At 49.4% G+C, this 20,762-nt stretch overlaps 2 protein-coding genes across 4 annotated transcripts; one reads left to right on the top strand and one right to left on the bottom strand.

Moving 5' to 3' along the window:
* The first annotated feature begins 3,375 nt into the window (after window positions 1-3,375).
* Window positions 3,376-11,981, top strand: LOC122377908 (kelch-like protein diablo). Its single transcript, XM_043358497.1, has 11 exons — window positions 3,376-3,629; window positions 4,871-5,189; window positions 5,415-5,599; window positions 6,202-6,365; window positions 6,952-7,110; window positions 7,455-7,665; window positions 8,073-8,256; window positions 8,682-8,825; window positions 9,085-9,218; window positions 9,453-9,661; window positions 10,452-11,981. The coding sequence occupies exons 2-11, from the start codon at window positions 5,002-5,004 to the stop codon at window positions 10,641-10,643; spliced, it is 1,770 nt and encodes a 589-aa protein (XP_043214432.1). The 5' UTR covers window positions 3,376-3,629; window positions 4,871-5,001; the 3' UTR covers window positions 10,644-11,981.
* A 205-nt stretch (window positions 11,982-12,186) lies between these two features.
* LOC122377910 (calcium channel flower-like) lies at window positions 12,187-19,085 on the bottom strand. 3 transcript variants are annotated; one of them, XM_043358500.1, is made up of 6 exons: window positions 18,779-19,084; window positions 17,557-17,700; window positions 17,303-17,375; window positions 16,901-17,026; window positions 16,399-16,506; window positions 12,187-13,758 (listed from the first exon to the last, which is right to left on the bottom strand). In XM_043358500.1, the coding sequence occupies exons 2-6, from the start codon at window positions 17,696-17,698 to the stop codon at window positions 13,674-13,676; spliced, it is 534 nt and encodes a 177-aa protein (XP_043214435.1). In that variant the 5' UTR covers window positions 17,699-17,700; window positions 18,779-19,084; the 3' UTR covers window positions 12,187-13,673. The 3 variants fall into 3 exon arrangements, with proteins under 3 accessions (XP_043214435.1, XP_043214433.1, XP_043214434.1); XM_043358498.1 differs by lacking the exon at window positions 12,187-13,758 and adding an exon at window positions 14,915-16,024 and having other exon boundaries at window positions 18,779-19,085; XM_043358499.1 differs by lacking the exons at window positions 12,187-13,758; window positions 18,779-19,084 and adding exons at window positions 15,879-16,024; window positions 18,420-18,482.
* Between the last annotated feature and the right edge of the window lie 1,677 nt (window positions 19,086-20,762).

The raw sequence follows: 20,762 nt of genomic DNA, 5'->3' as shown, positions 1-20,762 counted from the left end.
CAAGAGGAAACAAATAATTTGGCTGAGGCTTCTTTCGAAAGGGGCGGGTACCGAACATACAAATTTCGTTTTGAACAGTGCAGCTTACGTACGGTGCTTTCGTGAACTGAATAGATTTTGGCGCTGCGTTTGAGTATAGTAGCATAAGCATACCAACTCGGGCATCTGGCTAATACGTTCAGTCAACAGTGTCAGCCGTCGAAGTACCGTCGAAGTCAGCCGTCAGCCGTCGTGTACACGCACGATTGAAAGTGACAGTAATTCCTAAGCTAGACTGTAACTTTACAGTGATACGAGTTACGAGTCACCAAGTGTAAATTTAGTGGCTCGCTATTTTCTCACGGCGACCGACGGGGATAGCCTGTGACCGCAGTCCGCAGCTCGGTGGCAATACTGTCGCGATATATGCGAGCAAAGCCAGTGACGGGGCGATCTGTAACAGCGAGGACAAAACGATGACAACCAACTCCTGTTCCTAATGATTGGCCAATCAAAGCGGGTCACCGATCAAGGCGGCCAAGTGTTTGACTGGAACATACATCCAACGCTGGGCAAATAAGGTGTTTGGCCCAAGTGTAAAATGAGGATGAACATAAGGAATAGAAGAGCTTTGGGTGCCCTTGGCCATAGTAATATTGCCTGGCCGGTAAATATATAAATGAAAGTGAAACAATACAAATAATTTCCACGTCCATCAATTGAGCAGCAGATTGATATTCGCGAATATCAAACTAAAAATTCGATATTCGGACGGGGAACGCAATAACTCAAGAACCAGTGAACCGATTTTGATGAAAATGCCCTCATTCGATTCCTCGTTCCTTATTCCAGCTTGACAGCGATTTCCAGGTCACTAGGTCATGACCTTCAAGGTCAAGGTCAAGGTCAAAGGACGGGGAACGCTCTACAGCCTAAAGTTACCGTCTGATTGGCTTGTAAATGGTCTCAATCGATTCCCCGACCCCGATTCCAGGTTTACAGCGATTTCCAGGTCACTAGGTCATGACCTTCAAGGTCAAGGTCAAGGTCAAAGGACGGGGAACGCTCTACAGCCTAAAGTTACCGTCCGATTGGCTTGTAAATGATCTCTATCGATTCCTCGACCCCGATTCCAGCTTGACAGCGATTTCCAGGTCACTAGGTCATGACCTTCAAGGTCAAGGTCAAGGTCAAAGGACGGGGAACGCTCTACAGCCTAAAGTTACCGTCTGATTGGCTTGTAAATGGTCTCAATCGATTCCTCGACCCCGATTCCAGCTTGACAGCGATTTCCAGGTCACTAGGTCATGACCTTCAAGGTCAAGGTCAAGGTCAAAGGACGGGGAACTCTCTACAGCCTAAAGTTACCGTCCGATTGGCTTGTAAATGGTCTCAATCAATTCCCCGACCCCTGGAAATAGTGACCTGGAAATCGCTGTCAAGCTGGAATCGGGGTCGAGGAATCGTTTGAGGCCATTTACAAGCCAATCGGACGGTAACTTTAGGCTGTAGAGCGTTCCCCGTCCTTTGACCTTGACCTTGACCTTGAAGGTCATGACCTAGTGACCTGGAAATCGCTGTCAAGCTGGAATCGGGGTCGAGGAATCGATTGAGACCATTTACAAGCCAATCGGACGGTAACTTTAGGCTGTAGAGCGTTCCCCGTCCTTTGACCTTGACCTTGACCTTGAAGGTCATGACCTAGTGACCTGGAAATCGCTGTCAAGCTGGAATCGGGGTCGAGGAATCGTTTGAGGCCATTTACAAGCCAATCGGACGGTAACTTTAGGCTGTAGAGCGTTCCCCGTCCTTTGACCTTGACCTTGACCTTGAAGGTCATGACCTAGTGACCTGGAAATCGCTGTCAAGCTGGAATCGGGGTCGAGGAATCGATTGAGACCATTTACAAGCCAATCGGACGGTAACTTTAGGCTGTAGAGCGTTCCCCGTCCTTTGACCTTGACCTTGACCTTGAAGATCATGACCTAGTGACCTGGAAATCGCTGTCAACCTGCAATAAGGAACGAGGAATCGAATGAGGGCATTTTCATCAAAATCGGTTCACTGGTTCTTGAGTTATTGCGTTCCCCGTCCGAATATCGAATTCTTAGTTTGATATTCGCGAACCTTGACCTTGACCTTGAAGGTCATGACCTAGTGACCTGGAAATCGCTGTCAAGCTGGAATCGGGGTCGAGGAATCGATTGAGACCATTTACAAGCCAATCGGACGGTAACTTTAGGCTGTAGAGCGTTCCCCGTCCTTTGACCTTGACCTTGACCTTGAAGGTCATGACCTAGTGACCTGGAAATCGCTGTCAAGCTGGAATCGGGGTCGAGGAATCGATTGAGACCATTTACAAGCCAATCGGACGGTAACTTTAGGCTGTAGAGCGTTCCCCGTCCTTTGACCTTGACCTTGACCTTGAAGGTCATGACCTAGTGACCTGGAAATCGCTGTCAAGCTGGAATCGGGGTCGAGGAATCGATTGCGACCAGTTACAAGCCAATCAGACGGTAACTGTAGGCTGTAGAGCGTTCCCCGTCCTTTGACCTTGACCTTGACCTTGAAGGTCATGACCTAGTGACCTGGAATTCGCTGTCAAGCTGGAATCGGGGTCAAGGAATCGATTGAGACCATTTACAAGCCAATCGGACGGTAACTTTAGGCTATAGAGCGTTCCCCGTCCTTTGACCTTGACCTTGACCTTGAAGGTCATGACCTAGTGACCTGGAAATCGCTGTCAAGCTGGAATCGGGGTCGAGGAATCGTTTGAGGCCATTTACAAGCCAATCGGACGGTAACTTTAGGCTGTAGAGCGTTCCCCGTCCTTTGACCTTGACCTTGACCTTGAAGGTCATGACCTAGTGACCTGGAAATCGCTGTCAAGCTGGAATCGGGGTCGAGGAATCGATTGAGATCATTTACAAGCCAATCGGACGGTAACTTTAGGCTGTAGAGCGTTCCCCGTCCTTTGACCTTGACCTTGACCTTGAAGGTCATGACCTAGTGACCTGGAAATCGCTGTCAAGCTGGAATCGGGGTCGAGGAATCGATTGAGACCATTTACAAGCCAATCAGACGGTAACTGTAGGCTGTAGAGCGTTCCCCGTCCTTTGACCTTGACCTTGACCTTGAAGGTCATGACCTAGTGACCTGGAAATCGCTGTCAAGCTGGAATAAGGAACGAGGAATCGAATGAGGGTATTTTCATCAAAATCGGTTCACTGGTTCTTGAGTTATTTCGTTCCCCGTCCGAATATCGAATTTTTAGTTTGATATTCGCGAATATCAATCTGCTGCTCAATTGATGGACGTATAATTTCCTTGCTTTTCAACCAGTGAAGTTAAACCTTCATGAGTCAATGTAATATAAAGTTAAAACTTTATCAGCAGGATTTGTCTGTGGTGCGCCATAAAGGTAGATAGTTCCAAGACGCGCCGTTATATGTGCGTTCAGCGTTGTGTGCGTTCAGCGTTGTTCGCGTTGTTCTCTGTGTTGTTGTGGAACACATTTTGAACGGATGTAATAAATTTTGTGCTTAACTTTTTTTGGTTTATGGTAAATTGAGAAGTGCGTTCATCTTAATCTGTTTCTTGACCTGCTCGTCAAGATTCATACCGTACCGTTTTTGAGCAGTCCTGCCAAGGTGAGCTTGTTTCTTATCTTGAGTTCAAGTTTGCAATGTTATTTCCTGTTACACAAATAACTTTTGTCAGAGGCTTTCTCTTGGTTATCATTATTAAAATAATTCCATTGTCACTTTCATACACATGAATACAGTTAACTTTCAATGGATTAATGGTGACTTAATGAGCGGCCTCTGGCCCACATTAAGTCACCACTCGACTTTATCCTGCGCCCGTTTTGACCATGATAATTTGATGGTATGTTGAAGTTATTGCAGGTAGAAGGCTACACAATCCCTTCAGTTAATTCTGGCTCTGCGGCCAGTACAAGTTGTCAGTTGTGCACGATATGGTATCTGGCCCATTTATTGAAATGATGAATGATAGCAATAGGTGGTGCATTTCTAGTTATGGAAACGTTTCCAAAAATTAAAGGGGGTGTGTTCCATTTATGAAAACTCGAGTTCCATAAATCAAAACTCATCTTAAATCATGGATATTTTTGGATTTATCAAGTAAATCATATGTTATGTAACATTGTGACTTGTGTTTGTTTTTCTTGATGTTTTTTCCAAAAAGTACTGTAATCTAGCAAATGTGTGGTAGGCAAATGGTGAATATGATGCCCTGATGACAACTTTGTGTAAGTTTCATTTTTGGAAACTGGAGAGTTCCAAGAATGAAAACTAGAAATGACCCTGAGCTCAATGTGATAAGCTTAAAAATGGCATAGCATCATTAAGTGGGCTTGACTTGCAGCAGCTGCTGAATAATTGAAGAGCTTTTAGGTGTTTTGCAGCATTTAGATGTTTCTGTTTGTAAAATAAATCATTTCTGGGCTTGAACAGTCTTTTTCATAGCCTTTTTTGTGTGTGCACACTGCACAATTGGTACATACCTATGCAGTTCTTACCAAGTTGGGCTGCGGTACCTAACTATGCAGTTCTTACCAAGTTTCTGCCATGTCAGCAAGTATTTTTATCACGATAACAATTGCAATTTGCTGTTGTAGTTAAAAAGCTGCTCCTGCTACTAAGGTGCCAATACTTTGCAAAAACACTGAAAATGACAGACTCAACTAACTATTTTTGGGTCAATTGTTGAACCTTATGTTTAAAATGTTTCAATTTCCATTAGCATACCCATATTTTATTCCATTACAACTTTAGGCAAATGACAACATCAAAAGATGTTGCTATGGTTACATTATTAACATGCAGTCTATTAATGCATTTGGCACTCTTCCTTTTTGCACCCTCAGCCCACCTGCTAGGACCTGTGACCACTCTCTGCCCCTGGTCACACCTGGAGTGAGGGAGCAGCCGGGCCGGCCGGTACCCGCCGCCCGCCGGTGGCCGTCTCTCGCCTGCCGCCGCCCCCTGAGATGACCCGATGATCCGCGGCGCTATGAACCTGACGGAGCTGTCGGAGGCCGAGCGGCCGCCCTCGCCGGCGCGCCTGCCCTTCACCTCCGAGAAACACCCCCGCTCCACGCTCAAGGACCTGGCACTGCTCAGGAAACACCGCGAGCTCTGCGATGTGGTCCTCTTCGTCGGCAGCCGGAAAATATTCGCGCACAGGTAAGGACGTCGGAGCTAGTGGAGATGTCAGTCCATGTGAATTGGACTGGAAATAACGTGCTACATAATTTGCTAGGGCACAAAGTTACTTGTGTTTTTGTTTCTGGTTACAAACGGTGGGATTATGTCCTCGAGCTGCACCCGTATCATCCGCTGGGTTATTCTGTCGGCGTATGTCCTTATTTCCACGCCATGCATTTCTTATGATGCCCACATTTCCCACAGAGTTATCCTGTCGGCGTGCAGTCCCTACTTCCACGCCATGTTCACGGGCGAACTGGTCGAGTCGCGTCAGACGGAGGTCACCATCCGCGACATTGACGAGCTGGCCATGGAGCTACTCATCGACTTCTGTTATACGTCCCACATCGTCGTCGAGGAGTCGAACGTGCAGACACTGCTGCCGGCAGGTCAGTGCAACCGCCGATGGACTGGGTGAATCTTGTTAGGCCAGAGGCCGAGGTTCAGATCTAGGTACATCACAGACCAGGATGGTGGAAAGTAGACTGGTTTATATTCACTTAAGTGTTTACTAGACGGCAGGGCTGGCTTGTGTTGTGCTTTGGCGTGTGTCGTGGATATTTTGCGTTGCTACCGCCAAGTGGCAGCCGTCTTTGTTTAGGTCTGTTTTTACGGTCGCAGTATACCATCAGCTGGGTTAGCTCAAGACAGCTGGGTTACTACCGCGGCTGTTGTTTTTGCTGTCTCATTTGCTGTGCGACTCCCTGATGTCAACTTAGTGTGTGCTGTGCTAGTTTGGTTCAAGCGGTGACCAGTCGTGCTCGTAATTACCTGACGGAGCTTGTGTAATTTAAAAGCTCATATAGCCTGTTGACTACTTCATTGGCATTCTAAAGTCGATCAGGTATTAACAGCAGCTGAGTTATTTTATGTTGAGTTGTTGGACCATAATTTGCTCTTAGCATAATATCTTTTAACGCTGGTCCAACCATCGAGCCACTGTCGCAAAAACGGATTTAATATCACACAACCCACCTTTCTCTCCCTGCAGCGTGCCTTCTGCAGCTCACCGAGATCCAGGAGGTGTGCTGTGAGTTTCTGAAGCGGCAGCTCGACCCCACCAACTGCCTGGGAATCCGGGCGTTCGCCGACACCCACGCCTGCAGAGAACTGCTCCGCATCGCCGACAAGTTCACCCAGCACAACTTCCAGGAGGTGCGTCTGAATGGAGACGGTCTGATATAGTGATGTCAATTACAGAAAATACCGATACCGATACCAAACCAAATACCAACTTAGACCGTGAGGAATTACCGAAACCAAACAAACTTCAGAACATGAGGGAAATACCAACTTTTTACCAATTTCTCGGCCTCTTATACATAAGTGTGGGCTCATAATGCCAACAAAATCCGAAACACATTAGGATTGAAATACCAATTGCCAAGTTGGTATTGGTTTGGTATCGGTATAACAAAAGGTTGGTATCCGATTGACATCTCTAGTCCGATAGGTGTCCGAGTTATCCCCATTTACGTTTGCGCTAAGTTGTGTCCTCTTATATACTGTTTATCGGAAATGTGACCTGAAGATTGGTGCAGAATCTGAGCTTGCCAGTTACATAATCTTATCGTTCTGAACATGAGCTTGATCGAATTAGCTAATTTCAGGCCTTGAAACTTTCCCACGTTTAGTTAAACATCAACGCGACCCAATAAATTTACGTTTGCGACTGACGACAGTCAAAGAGAACCACTGACAGCTTTTTCTCGCATTACTGGATTACCTTGTGTTCCCAAAGGTGATGGAGAGCGAAGAGTTTCTCCTGTTACCAGTCAACCAGCTGGTGGAGATCATCTCCTCTGACGAGCTGAACGTGCGGAACGAGGAGCAGGTGTACAGCGCCGTCATGTCCTGGGTCAAGTACAACATCTCCGAGAGGCGACATCACCTGCTGCAGGTGCGTTCATAGGCGGGTTCATTGAGCCGTCACAGTCTACAGTTCTGGTGATAGTGGTTGATCAGATGCTAGCGCTCTGAATGGTTATTTTTACCTACCCTCTTGCAGTGTTCGCACCTTTCACTTTCACCACTTTCAGTAGGTAACTTCTTCGTCGATAAATGGTCATTGCTTGTCGAAGTTAAAAGATAAACGAAACAACATTCTAGATGCCGACTCGAATAAGTCTTTTATCGTTATTTTTCCGTTTTCATATTGCAGGTCTGTGCTGGACATCGAGGAGCTCATTCAGGCGTGTCTTCGCCCGCGTTTTGCTTCGACTGACTGTTACCCTCCGTTCACAGATCCTACAACACGTCCGGATGCCGCTGCTGAACCCCAAGTTTCTGGTGGGCACCGTCGGCTCCGACCTGCTGATCAAATCGGACGAGGGCTGCCGGGATCTGGTGGACGAGGCTAAAAACTACCTGCTGCTGCCCCAGGAGCGACCTCTGATGCAGGGGCCGCGCACCCGGCCGCGCAAACCCATCAAACGCGGCGAGGTCCTGTTCGCAGGTAAGGATCCACCCTGTAGGCATGGATGAGGAATACTTCATCCATGGTGTAGGCTTGGTTGTGAGGTCTCTGACTAGCTAGCACATCAGGCTATTTGGAGGTTGATGACTCACTAAGAGCAAGCGCATTGGCTCCATCCTGAGTTGACACGAAACTAGTAATCGTTTCACCCCGTTTCGCCTCTAACACTGACCGTCCCCACCAATGACCGACGATCGACGACCCCCCCCCCCCCTCCCCCACCGCTGAGCGATGACTGTCCCCCCACCACAATCTGCCTCGCAATCACTGATTACTGTCTAGTGTCTACTCACCCACCGACAATCCCACTCTACCTAGCCTTTGAGCAATTATCAGGTACTGTCCGGGTCCCGCCGCCACCACTGACCGCCTCTCCCCGCCCGCAGTGGGCGGCTGGTGCAGCGGCGACGCGATCGCCTCTGTGGAGCAGTTCGACCCGCAGACCTGCGAATGGCGCATGATGGCGCCCATGTCCAAACGGCGCTGTGGCGTCGGCGTGGCGGTGCTGGATGACCTGCTGTACGCGGTCGGAGGACACGACGGACACTCTTACCTCAACAGCATCGAGAGGTGGGTGGCGCTGATGGCCAGGTTGAATGCGTGGTGAAGAAGTTGCGCAATGTGCTGTTAACAGTACGACTGTAAGATTTGTCATTATTATACAGATGATATTATATTATTGTAGCTGATGTGTAGGACGAAATTGTTGATATGATTGACTGCACTCAATCAGTTTTCTTGAACCTACGCGTTATATGCGCCGACTCAGACGAAATCTCTGTTACATTACAACTGTGATTGCATTGTTAGATAGTTGATTTGATTAGATTAGATAAGATTGTAAGATTGTACATTGCGGTATCCTTTTGGGATCTACCGTATGTGATTCGTCTTCTCAACTCCGTTCTCATATTCTGAGATCTATGAGTGGGCCACACTATGCCGTCCCACTACATTAGGACTCTCACTGACCCCCACCCCTCCCCCTCTCTCAGGTACGACCCGCTGTCTAACCAGTGGTCGTCGGAGGTGGCCCCCACCTCCAGCTGCCGTACCTCGGTCGGAGTGGCCGTGCTCGACGGGTACCTGTACGCCGTCGGCGGACAGGACGGCGTCTCCTGCCTCAACTTCGTCGAACGGTGAGTCCGCCGGGCTAAGAATGAGTTGACGTTTTTTCATGGAGATCATTTGTCGATGAGGTGGTCATGAGACACCGTCTTACGGCCACATTTTGTCTGCTAATCATACCATTACCACATTTCTTGTGGAAAACAATGGCATTGGTGTATGCTGTTATAGACTTTGCAAAATTTGTTGACAAGGTGTCTGGTATTGACTCGTATGTTTGTGTTTTTGTTGTTCAATTTTCGCTCATCTGACGTGACTCCCTTTCCCCAGCTACGACCCGAAAACGAACCGCTGGAGTAAGGTGTCGAGTATGACCACCCGCCGGCTGGGTGTGGCCGTGGCTGTGCTCGGGGGTCTGCTGTATGCAGTCGGCGGCAGCGACGGGCAGAGTCCGCTCAGCTCAGGTGAGATACGAAAGAGACAGTCTGGTTTGAGGAAGGTTAAGTAATAACTAATCACACTGGTCAGTATAGAGTAGATATTCTGATATCAGCTTAGGTCAATATGGAATAGAAATCCAGACCGACAATCCGCTCGCTCGAATAAGACCGATGTTAGGAAGCCGGGTCGATCATCCCGAAAGTTCAGGTCCTATGACTTGTTAGACACTGAGCGGTTATGTTCTCGCCCATTTCCAGTGGAGTGTTACGACCCGAAGACGAACCGGTGGACCATGGTGCCTCCCATGTCCACGCGGCGCAAACACCTGGGCTGCGCCGTGTTCAACAACATGATATACGCTGTGGGCGGCCGTGACGACTGCACGGAGCTGTCGTCGGCGGAGCGCTACAGTCCGGCCACCAAACAGTGGAGCCCCATCGTGGCCATGAGCTCCCGGCGCAGTGGGGTGAGTGGCTGGGGCAGCTGAGAGTCAGCTCGGGCTAAGGTCAGGTGTGGCTTTGATGCGTAGTCTTTTAGATAAGCAAACAGCAGGCTGATGTTAGTTACGCTGGGCGGACGGGGGTGGGGCTGGAGGGTTTGTGGCTTAGGGGAATGGTTGGTGCACTGTTCGGAAGGTTGGAGCTGCTGTGAAGGAACCGAGGGTTGAGCGGCGGCAAACTGGCAAAGGGTAGCTGACGAGTAAGATTGAGGGACTTTGTGTTTGTGGGAGCCGGTCAATCGGTACTCGATAGGTTGGCGGCGAATCGGAGCAATTTCACTACCGTCACTCTATTTTTTTTTTTGGTAATAATTACGGAAAAGGGAAGCTGCTCTACGATGTGTGTGTGTGTGTGTGTGTGACGTGTGATCATGCTACTTTTCCGGTCGATGTTTGCATTAATCGCGTTCTGCATTAGCTCTCTTTGAATTGGTTACCAATGACGTTATTCCCGCACAATGACGCACACCGACACACCTGTGTCACGCTCCCTCCTCCACTATTGTTCCTGCACGAGCCCCATGTGTGGCGTCCGTCCGCACCTGCTTACTCCACGCCCTGTCGCGCCGCACACCTGTAACTGAAGTCCACCCTCCGCCCCGCTAGGCACATTGTCCTATGGTGACTAACAGACTTGCCGTCGCTTTACGCCGTTGTTACTTCACCTGCCTTATGATAGCTGGTGGACGTCGCAGTCGCCTACCACAACCGATAGACACACTATCCCATGACTGACTGACGCCCCCTTCCTTGCCAGGTCGGCCTGGCCGTCGTCAACGGTCAGCTGTACGCGGTCGGCGGCTTCGACGGCACCACCTACCTGAAGACGATCGAGATGTACGACCCGGACGAGAACACGTGGCGGATCTGCGGCACGATGAACTACCGTCGGCTGGGCGGTGGGGTGGGCGTGGTGCGGCTGCCTCCCAGCGAGAGCCAGCTGTGGTGACGGCCGTCACTGGCGGCCGGCGGCCCCCAGAGCCCCAGTCCGCCGCCGCCGCCGCCCTGCCGCCGCGCGGTGTCGCTGAGGAAGGCGCACGGCTGGGCCGGGGATGCCGAGTGAGGAGAGTTGGACTCGGAGTGGTGGGAGAGGCCGTCTGACGACACCAGACGTAGGGTTGATTGAGTGTTTTCGGTCAGACCGAGTGATGAAATCTGAGGCGGTGGATAGTGAGAACTGAGGACGAAGAGAGTCACGGCGCTAGGCGGGGACAGACATACAGGCAGACAGGCCTGATCAGAACCAGAGGGAAAGTCATGGCGGCTGGACTGCTGCACTGCTGTGGAATGGGATGAAGAAAGACTACGGTCCTGCGCGTATGGCGGCAATGGCGCCCCGCGACACCAAGTGATCCAGTAAGACATGAACATACAAGTGCCACAGCTGTTGTCACAAACTGCAGCGTCCGTGCTGTTGAGTGTTGACGCAGGAGTTGTGGACTGCCACCATGACAGATCTTGACGTAAGACGCATTTGTGCGCGTCTGGTACTCTGGTGTCAGTGACGGCGTCGGCCGTCGCTCGTACTGCCAGGAGCCGACTCCCTGGGCCCTGGGACGGTGGCGGGCTCTGCCCCGTCCAGAGCTCTGCGTTTAACCTCCATTGTACTGCCGACTGGATACCGTTGATCGCCACCCGCCGTGTGACATAGGCTGCTGTGTGACCCGACTATGACCTCATGACCCGGGCGCTGCCGGGGGTCACGGCGCGGTCAGGGGTCACACAAAGGTCAGCATTCCAGCGGTGGGCGCTGCGCGTTTCTTCAGCCCACCGTTCTGGTGGTCGGTGCTTTCATTGCTGGTTAGCAGCTGGCGAAAAACTGCATCTTCAGTCTAGAGTGAGCTTTAAACCACACAGACAGAGGACTCACATTTCAGAGGACTCTAACATAAGGTGAAGTGTGGTGCATCTATCCGCGTTGTGTAATCATGTACGTGTAAATTATAGACGTCGCGCCGTGCGCCGCCAGCATTTGTCGTCCGCGGGACTGATACGATCGGATTAAATTCTGCTCAGAAGTTACTTAAGTCATGCTTCTATCCCCCGTACATGGCGATATGGGGGGGGGGGGGGCGATGACGCCTCTGGTCAGGCTAAGGGGCGCGGCATGTCGCTGTAGCGGTTCGTGAACCACCCCGCCCCAACTTACGGTCTCAGAACATTATTGTGGACGAGGCGGCCTGGTGAGAGAATCGGGAGTCTAGCCTATGATGCATTTCGCTGATATGAAGCGGATGTGAAGTTCAATGGTTGCTGTGTGTATTTGAGTAATAAACGGCAACTTGTGCATTGTCTGTGGGATGCTTCTTCGCCTTGTTTATTCGGTTTATCTTTTATCCAGGTTAGGATTGCATGGAGCGAACGATTACGTAGTGATTTGACGGCGGTGTACCTGAAGTGTGCTCATTGAAGTTGCAGCTTCATTATACGCATTATCCCCTCGTCAGGCTTGTGGCATACAACTCATACTTCACACCCATAAACACACAGCGTTCACACCGAACACAGTGTATTGACTCTGGGCCTTCCACCGTCCGGCCTACCATCCGTCCACCGATCTCTGGGAATGTCATATCGCTGACCGCGGGGCCGGTACCCCCAATCGTTCCGATCCACCTATCGCTGACGGCATATCCAGTAGGGTGCCGGGGTGCTCTGCAGGACCGGGCAAAGCTCAGAGTGACAGCGACGGAGCTACAGTGGAAGCGAAGTCTACGGGAACACAGGCCCGCGTGCCACGTGAAACAGCTCTCACCAGAGTACGGACAGTGGTATGGTTATATGTACACGATAACAAAGCCCGAATCCACGCCACCAGCCACTGACTGTGTGACCGGGTGGCGGGCGAAAATACGGGTAAATTCCCTACTACAGCCCACTACTGAGCGACAGACAGAATAGACGGCTATACTCGTACACGTTCGTTTAAATTACATACACATGCACCCGAGCGAACCAAACGAGCGACTACGTTTAGTGACAAGCATCGATTACAGTCTTTCTGGCGCGCGGCCGCATTGCTACCGAGTCGCCATGGCACCAGCACCTGTTTGATCTAGGACTAGGCGACGCGACCTAGCCCGTCATAGTCATTCCGCCCCACTGCATGGGCGCAGTCTCCGCCGAATGGTTCTAAATACTCCTTGGCGGCGCTGACGCTCAAACCGCAACACAGATGCGTCTTGGCTACCTGCTTAGACAGCTCTCGTGTGCAGAGAAATCAGAGGAGTTTAATCTACGCGCACACGGGGTCGTAGCGGGCGCAGAGAGCACATGGACCAGGAAAAATCCCGCTCTCTGGCCGGCCGGAACACAGAGGGTTTGATGAACTGAACAGTCCGGTTCGTCGGACTGGTCTAAAGAGTCACCCGAGTCAGCCGTCGATGGTGACTCGATAGGTACCCCGGGACGTGACTCTAACCTAATCGAGACCACGCCGGTCGTCTAGAGAGGGGTTCAGAGACCTCGCGTCTACCGCCGCGAACACATCGAGTCGGTAAATCACAGCTGGTAGTGAACCACGGAATCGTAGACACAGAAATACTCCGCGATGTGCTGGTAAGCCTGTGAGTAAGTCTAGTGTTGCGTCGAGCCGGTAAGCTGACTACACGTTTTGCCAGTCTGAACAACAAATGACTTCTAAAGGGACGACCGTGTCACTAGGCCGGGGTAATTAGATTAGATATGCTCTCTCATCACTGGGCTAACCAATCGTCACATTCATCCCAACATCCCTATCCGACAATCAATTCGCCTACATTCGTCCAGAGCCGACCACGATACCTATAACTCGCTGCCTAAACACAGAGACCACAGCGAACCCCTACACGGTTCCAGCCTCTCCCGGTTAACACAGAATTCCGGCGGTGGCCGCTGCCGCTCACCAATAAATACCCAGCCGACGGCCCGGCCGTCCCGCCGCGGTGGCTCTCCTCCATCTTTTCCACAGCGGCGGGGGCGGCCGGCCGGCTCCGGCTGCCTATGATGTGGCCATCGGCTGCGGATCAACCACGATCGGTACTTTGTCGGAGGCGGCGTTACCCAGCATCTCCTCCCGCGACGCCCTGGGGACACGGACAGGTCAGGTCAGCGCTCAGTCACATCAGTCACGTCAGAGCGGCTCAACATCAGCTGCAGTAACACGGAATGTCAGTGTCCTTCACGGGTCAGCCATAAGTATCATATCACTACACCAACATCCGGTCAAATCCATCCGCATGACTGGACACAACACCCATGGCAACGCCGACGATGATTCAGCAATGACGTCACGGCGATAAGGAGCGATGCGAAGCGCGGAACACTCCGTATCGGCGCGAAACGGAGGTAAAACGACAGTTAAACCTTCTCCGTAGGCGCTCATGAACCCGTGAATCGTGATTGACACAAAACTTACTCAGGCATAACATGCAATGTCAATGTTTACCGAACCGATTACTATCTTTTAACATCTTTAGAACGGTATAGTTATGTAAGGACATCAAAACGGCTTCTCTTCACCAGTCTATGTCCGCCTGCCCCGGTCTCCACAGGTCTCTCTACCTGCCCCCACTGTACCGCGGCGGGGGCCCCACTGCACTGTACCGCGGCGGGGGCCTTTGTTTCCCGTCAGCAGGTGCGCCGTTTACACCACTTATCGACTGTGACAGGCGGCGACCAACGAACGGAGGGGCGGGGAGGGACAGAAGAGGAGCGGGGAGGTTATCGGTCCCACGCGGACCCGTATCTCTGCGCACTCGGTGACGTGGGACTACCGTACTCGGCGGATAGGTGTTAAGGTCGACTGATAGAGACACAGAGGTCGAACAACACCTGTGGAACGGACACGACGACGTACGTCAGACTGAGAGAATATGTGGCAACGGGAGCTCAGATCTCGACCACACCGGTATGTCCGAATGACGACGGTTCTTAAGCACCGGTAGCCGAGACAATCAAATCTGGGTGGTGGAAATATAGGTTGACCGACGAACAGAGAGTCCCATTCAGTCTCAAGTCAGAAGGACATAATTTTCCGGCTGCGTGAATCGCATCAACATGGAGGAGCTCGACCGTGCAGAACGCAGATCGCTATTATTAAGAATGCACTCGCACGAATGGGATATGACATAAAATGACTATCCAGCGTAGACGCTCCCGATAATTCCGTCAAAGTAAATAATCAAGTAAAAACGGCATGAGAAGGATCAGAGCTGCTGCCGCCAGGGAAGGATCAATCAATCAATCAATTAATGTATTCATAGGTACATCCACCATACTTCCGCACTCGAGTCACACTGCGTCAATACGAATAAAAACAGATGAAAAGAGCGGGTAAAAGAACGGGTAAAAGAGACGGCGCTGACCATACGACATAAGACAACACAAGCACACAAGCTCAGCTTTACCCGGCCCCGGCGATCGATACTTCCCCGCCCGACTGTACAAGGACAGAGGCAAATAGGTACACATAACCGTTTGCGACGCTCCAAGGATAGAACGTTTGACGTTACTCGTCCATTTGCCGGTTTAGTTGGGATCCGAACGACCGGAGAAAACGAAGCGGATCAGAAAGTGTGTGATCATTTGTCAAAAAGCTACTGGGGACATAGCGTGGGTTTCCCAAAAATGCCTAAAAATATCAAGCATATGAGGATCAATGAACACTAAACACTCACAACTATTAACATAAACACGCACAGCGAACATAAACAAGGACACATAACAACCATTCGTGCGGTGACGAGCAAGGCCACTGCCTGATCGAACAGTCTCGTGCTACACTTGACAATTACGCAGCATATGTAATACACAAAGGTTCCGCTGCAGCATCTGTAAAATCGGCGCGATAAACTAAAAAAAAACGAACAAACAAGCGTCTTCACTGTGTGCCTTGCACACAACGTTGTCTAGAGCAGTGATAGAAGGGTGAGCATCAGACTTTTGGCATACATGTGAAACATTGTCTCCAACACAGCGTGTGGAAGCGGTGGGTGACTGACATTGAGCACATGCACATCACATCACACTGACAGCCATCCAGTAGCTAGCCAATCTCAGCATCTCCTCTGCATGCCTAAATACACTACCATATCTAGACACCAACAACGCAGCTCATTATCCTACACAGGGCAACATCCACAGCATCACAGTCATTTGCATGTCATTAGCTCTCACGGACAACACCCACACAAACCGACATGTCCGCGGTCTGTCCGTGCCCCGGTCAGGAGCTACGGGTTGGGCTGCCACACGGCCGGGTCACTGAACAGGGCCTGTTTGGCCTGAGGAGCACCGCCCCCGCCGCCGTCCGAGCCGCGGGCAGTGGCCAGCATGTCCTGTAGGTTACCCCTGAGAGGCGGCGGCCGGCGTCATCGGTGGGCCTCGGGAGAAAAGGCATGGCGCCGGGAAAGGGAGGTGACAGTGCGACATGGTGACCCTGTGATGGGGATCGGATGTTTTTTGACAGTGAGCGATAACATAATATTCGCCCATTACCTGCCAAGTGAACGAACGAAGGTGATCGATCGATCTTGAACATAAGCCCCATCTACAATACTGCCCTAGTGTGCCCAGTGGGGTGTAATGTGTGTAACAAAGCGAACCAGAGAAGATCAAAGAAGGAAATATTTGATAAGCAGATCCCCAAACATCGTGCACATACGACACAAACAATCATTGACAAAATGACTGGCATGACTGATCAAAACAACAAAGCCACTTACTTTTTGCCGAGAGCCATCAGGCCGTTCAGTACGCCGGCCGAGAAGATGAGTCCCGATCCGATAATGATGGACGCCGTCTGGCACATGAGCACGGCGGGAATGGCGATCCTGCGACAGACAGAGACACGACGTCAGGGGTCAAGAAATTACAGAAATGGTATCCCAGATACACGCGAGGGCAATACGCTCAGCCGCCGTGCAGCCTATAAAGATGCTTGCCAAAATGCAGTCGCGGTCATTTAAAGCATGTCATTGAAATACGAGCGGAGCGTTTCGGGAAATTAACCAAACTCCCGCTGTATGCTGGTGGATCGGCTTTCTTCCTGAAACCTAACGGCCTGACTAACGCGACAGCTGCAATTGAACTCCCGTCCCCGCAACTCTGCAAGCCTGAAACACGACACGCCAGTATGCCACTCCCTGCCAAGTGCCAACAGAAGCCATATAACTGGTACATAACTAGCACACATCGTAATGCCCCGTGGCAGCTCTCATAACTTACGCGATGTAGAGACCGCCCTTGAAGAAGGCTGAGGCGTTCTCCATCTTCTTGCTGAGGTTCTGCACGAAGTCGATGAACATGCAGAGGAACGGCGCCTCCAGCACTGTCACCAGAAAGCCGGCCATGCTGCCACAGAGGAGAACGCGCGGCGTCACCGGGGAATGAGAACGACTCGCGACACTGAAGGTCAGTGCATTACGATACAAAATATCTTGGTAAGGCCCGACCTGCCACAGCAAGTGACGGAACCTGACCAGGAGCGATCGGTTTTCAGTGTATGAGATAAAACGTAAAAAAGGACGACTAGTTTAAAAAGCCTGTACTGACGACACAGACCGACTGCCAGTTTGTCATTTGGGCGCACGGCAGTGCCAGCAAACCGGACGTCTCCCGAGTACTCACATCTGCCAGATGCCCGCCAGCAGGTACAGGGGAGTAACAGTGACACAGTTGAAGGCGCCCAGACCGATGGCGACTGAAACAGAGCCGATATTGAGTTAACCATTCCATAGAGTGGCAGCATGTCACATTTATGAACAATGTGAAGGACATGACTATTACAAAACAGAAGAGTGTACAATTGAAAAGTAACAACCCAGCATGTATCAATGTTTCTTCTAACAGCCCCAGCCAGCACACTTTGTTTGTCCACTCACTAAGTCCTCCCACAGCACCCAGGGCCTTGGCTGCATACTTCATCCACCAGGGTGCCTGGTTGGAGGGGGCCTGCTGCTGCGGCAGCTGCTGAGGCTGGCCTGGCTGACCAGCAGCTGGTGGTGGCTGAGCTGAGTTCATCATGGCTGAGGAGGGAGCAGGGGCAGTTGTTCAGCTGCAGGGCAGACTGTCCAGTGCAGCCACAATACTGGACTTACTGGATACTACCACAATACTGGAATCTACTGTCTCAGACTCCTTAGCATGTTGTTAGATAATACATTAGTAGAAATGGTAGCAGATGATAGGGTAGAATTTAAAATATAAAAAAACCTGAAGCTTTACATTTGTAGATTTTTTTTACAGAAGTAAGCTTCTTAATTGGAGGCTGGCATGCAAAGTACATAGGTTAAACTGTAAATGGTAAGCAAGAAGATATGGAATAACATTCCAAAACAGACATTAAGGTACTAAGTGCAATGTTGCATAGGTATAGTCAGGAACTTGGCAAACTACCCCTAACACTCAGCATGCAAAGGTAATAACTGCATAATCCTGTAAAGAGCTACCTATACATTAACTTTATGCTCATGACTAATTTGTAGTTCTACCTTATAGAGCATGTAAGGTAATAAAAACACTACTTGACTTGACTTGACACTACTTCAGACTATGATGTGCATTATGCATGCCACTATGTAAGACAAGGACAATAAGCTAAATATTGGGAAATAGCTATTGGGAACTCAAGAATCCAACTTATTACTATTTAAGGTCTATGAAACTGTTGCAATGTCTAACAAGAGACACAAGCATTGTGGGGCAACCTTGTCCAGCCTGCAGCCTGCATTGCCCAGTTTCTTGCCTCAGGAGGCATCTGCTGGGCTGATTGCATCATGGCTGAAACATTATTACTTGCTTAAATATTACATCTTAGGCTGGGTACCAAGAGGCAAAAGCCATCCCAATATCAGAATACCTATGCGAGTCACATGAAATCCGTGCTCGACATGAACCATTACTGAAACTTTAACATAAATGATGTCACACTGCATCAGTGTATATGTTCATACAGCTAATACAAACATTTTCTTACACATATTCAAACCCCCAATCCACTCAAAATCCAACCATATTGATGTTCCCCTCGGCTCTGCTCTGACTACCACCAGTGCAAGGGTGTAGTGACCAGGGTGTAGATAAAGCACACTTGATGATGCTCACCTGAAGTCAAATAAAACAAACAAAAAGCAAAATCACTTCAAGTTCCTGTCTTTATCCAGAATCTGACGTTTAACGTTTGCAATGGATTTTTGACACACTCCCACCAGAAGCCTGATATTGATATTGTTCACGAATGGCGACTTCAAAGCTTGCAGGAATACAGTCTGAAGTTACCGAAGGAATCAAAATGTAGGTAAATAAGCGGCCTAAAATTACAGCCACTGAACTTATGCTACTTTATTCTATTTTTACCTAACGGACCGTGCGAGAGACAGCACAGCAACAACGATCGAGATCGCAATTTGGTAAGGTTTGCCACACATCATGACTATCAAACAAAAGATCAGAGGAATATGATGACGTATATATGTATAATTAAATGTTTACTTCTGCAGAACAGAAATCTGAAGTACTTTACTCACTTCATAAATTACACATTTAAATCTAATAAACAGCAAATAGTTCAGAAATTGATGGTTAAACCAAAAAATACAGCATTTGTTTTAAAACGCAATTTTAGCTCGAAGAAATGCAATAAAGATTGTAGCAATGTTTGGGAAACCTGCGCAGCTCTGACGTTTGTGGAGTAAAATGTTTCCTAATGTTTGACAGTAGCAGCTTGCCAACACATCGTCTACAGATATTTACTCCTTGAGCGTGCATCGAGCTCTAATAGAACAGTAAATCTTGATTTTTCTTCTGCAAACTCTGAACCATACAATGCTCCTTTTACCCTAAGAGAACTTAAACTATCCCTAGCAAAGGCAAGCACTAAAACTTCGGTAGGACCAGACTCCATTCCATATTCTTTTTTCACAAAATTGAACGAACTCAACCTTTCCACACTACTGATAGCATTCAACAAACTATGGACTGAGGACAACTTCCCAGATGAATGGCTTAAAAGTATAATCATACCTATCCTCAAACCCGGCAAAGACCAGCACGACGCAAATTCGTATCGCCCAATCTCACTAACCAATTGTGTTTCCAAGATTTTCGAAAGAATGGTAAACAGGCGCCTGCGATTTTACCTTGAGAGCAACCATTGCATTGATATATGTCAAAGCGGTTTTCAGAAAAATCGTAGTACGGCAGACAATATCATTCGCCTTATCTCGGACATCCAGGTAAACTGGGAACATAGGCGACCGACTGTTGCCATTTTCCTAGATCTAATGTCAGCCTTCAACAAGGTACACAGTTCGACGATAATTTATAAGCTGCACTCAATCGGAATCAGAGGCCATTTGGCTGCTTTTCTTCAAAATTTCCTAAAACCCCGAACTTTCAAAGTTCGTTGCCAAGCGACACTTTCTGACGACTTTGTAATGGAACATGGCGTCCCTCAAGGCAGCGTGCTGTCACCTACGCTGTTCTTGATTGCCCTGAACGATATGCTCCTACTCCTGCCACGTGTTCTAACATTTTCTGTCCGCTATTCGCTTTTTGCTGATGATATAGCAATATGGGTATCCCACAAAAACTACAAACAGGCTTATTCTATATTGCAAACAGTGGTTGATCACTGCGTTAAATGGTGCACAAAATGGGGATTCTTTTTGTCAGCACCAAAATCAGTCATGATGGTCTTCAAACGTGGACCTCGACCATCGCTTGAAAGATCCCCACACATCGATGGGATTAAAATACCTTTTTCCACGTCACACAAATTTCTAGGGATCATTTTGGATACTAATCTAACCTTCCGTCAACACGTTGAGCACCTAAGAGCACGTTGTATTAAACGAATCAATGTCCTAAGATGCATATGTGGGTTTTCTTGGGGTGCGGACAGGAAAACATTGCAAATGTTGTATATTGGGCTAATCAGATCTACGATTGAGTACAATTGTTATCTGTTTAGCACACTGTCGCCCAGTTTATGCAAACGTCTAGAAGCCGTCCAATCAACGTGCTTGAGACTTCTAACTGGGGCTTTTCGCACATCGCCAGTTCTTGCGCTTCGTGCAGATACCGTCAT

Source organism: Amphibalanus amphitrite, unplaced genomic scaffold (assembly GCF_019059575.1).
Source record: "Amphibalanus amphitrite isolate SeventyFive unplaced genomic scaffold, NRLGWU_Aamphi_draft 000052F_arrow, whole genome shotgun sequence".
Classification (NCBI taxonomy): domain Eukaryota; kingdom Metazoa; phylum Arthropoda; class Thecostraca; order Balanomorpha; family Balanidae; genus Amphibalanus; species Amphibalanus amphitrite.
This window is presented reverse-complemented; position numbering and strand designations above follow the sequence as displayed.

What these genes read in the sequence shown, in the direction of transcription:
- LOC122377908 (XM_043358497.1), top strand. Translation starts at nt 5,002, where the DNA reads ATGATCCGCGGCGCTATGAACCTGACGGAGCTGTCGGAGGCCGAGCGG. An exon ending in CCCAGCACAACTTCCAGGAG is followed by an intron (nt 6,366 to 6,951) that starts GTGCGTCTGAAT and finishes GTGTTCCCAAAG; the next exon opens with GTGATGGAGAGCGAAGAGTT. An exon ending in TACCTCAACAGCATCGAGAG is followed by an intron (nt 8,257 to 8,681) that starts GTGGGTGGCGCT and finishes CCCCTCTCTCAG; the next exon opens with GTACGACCCGCTGTCTAACC.
- LOC122377910 (XM_043358498.1), bottom strand. Translation starts at nt 17,698, where the DNA reads ATGATGAACTCAGCTCAGCCACCACCAGCTGCTGGTCAGCCAGGCCAG. An exon ending in CTGGCGGGCATCTGGCAGAT is followed by an intron (nt 17,027 to 17,302) that starts GTGAGTACTCGG and finishes CCTCTGTGGCAG; the next exon opens with CATGGCCGGCTTTCTGGTGA. An exon ending in AAGGGCGGTCTCTACATCGC is followed by an intron (nt 16,507 to 16,900) that starts GTAAGTTATGAG and finishes TGTCTGTCGCAG; the next exon opens with GATCGCCATTCCCGCCGTGC.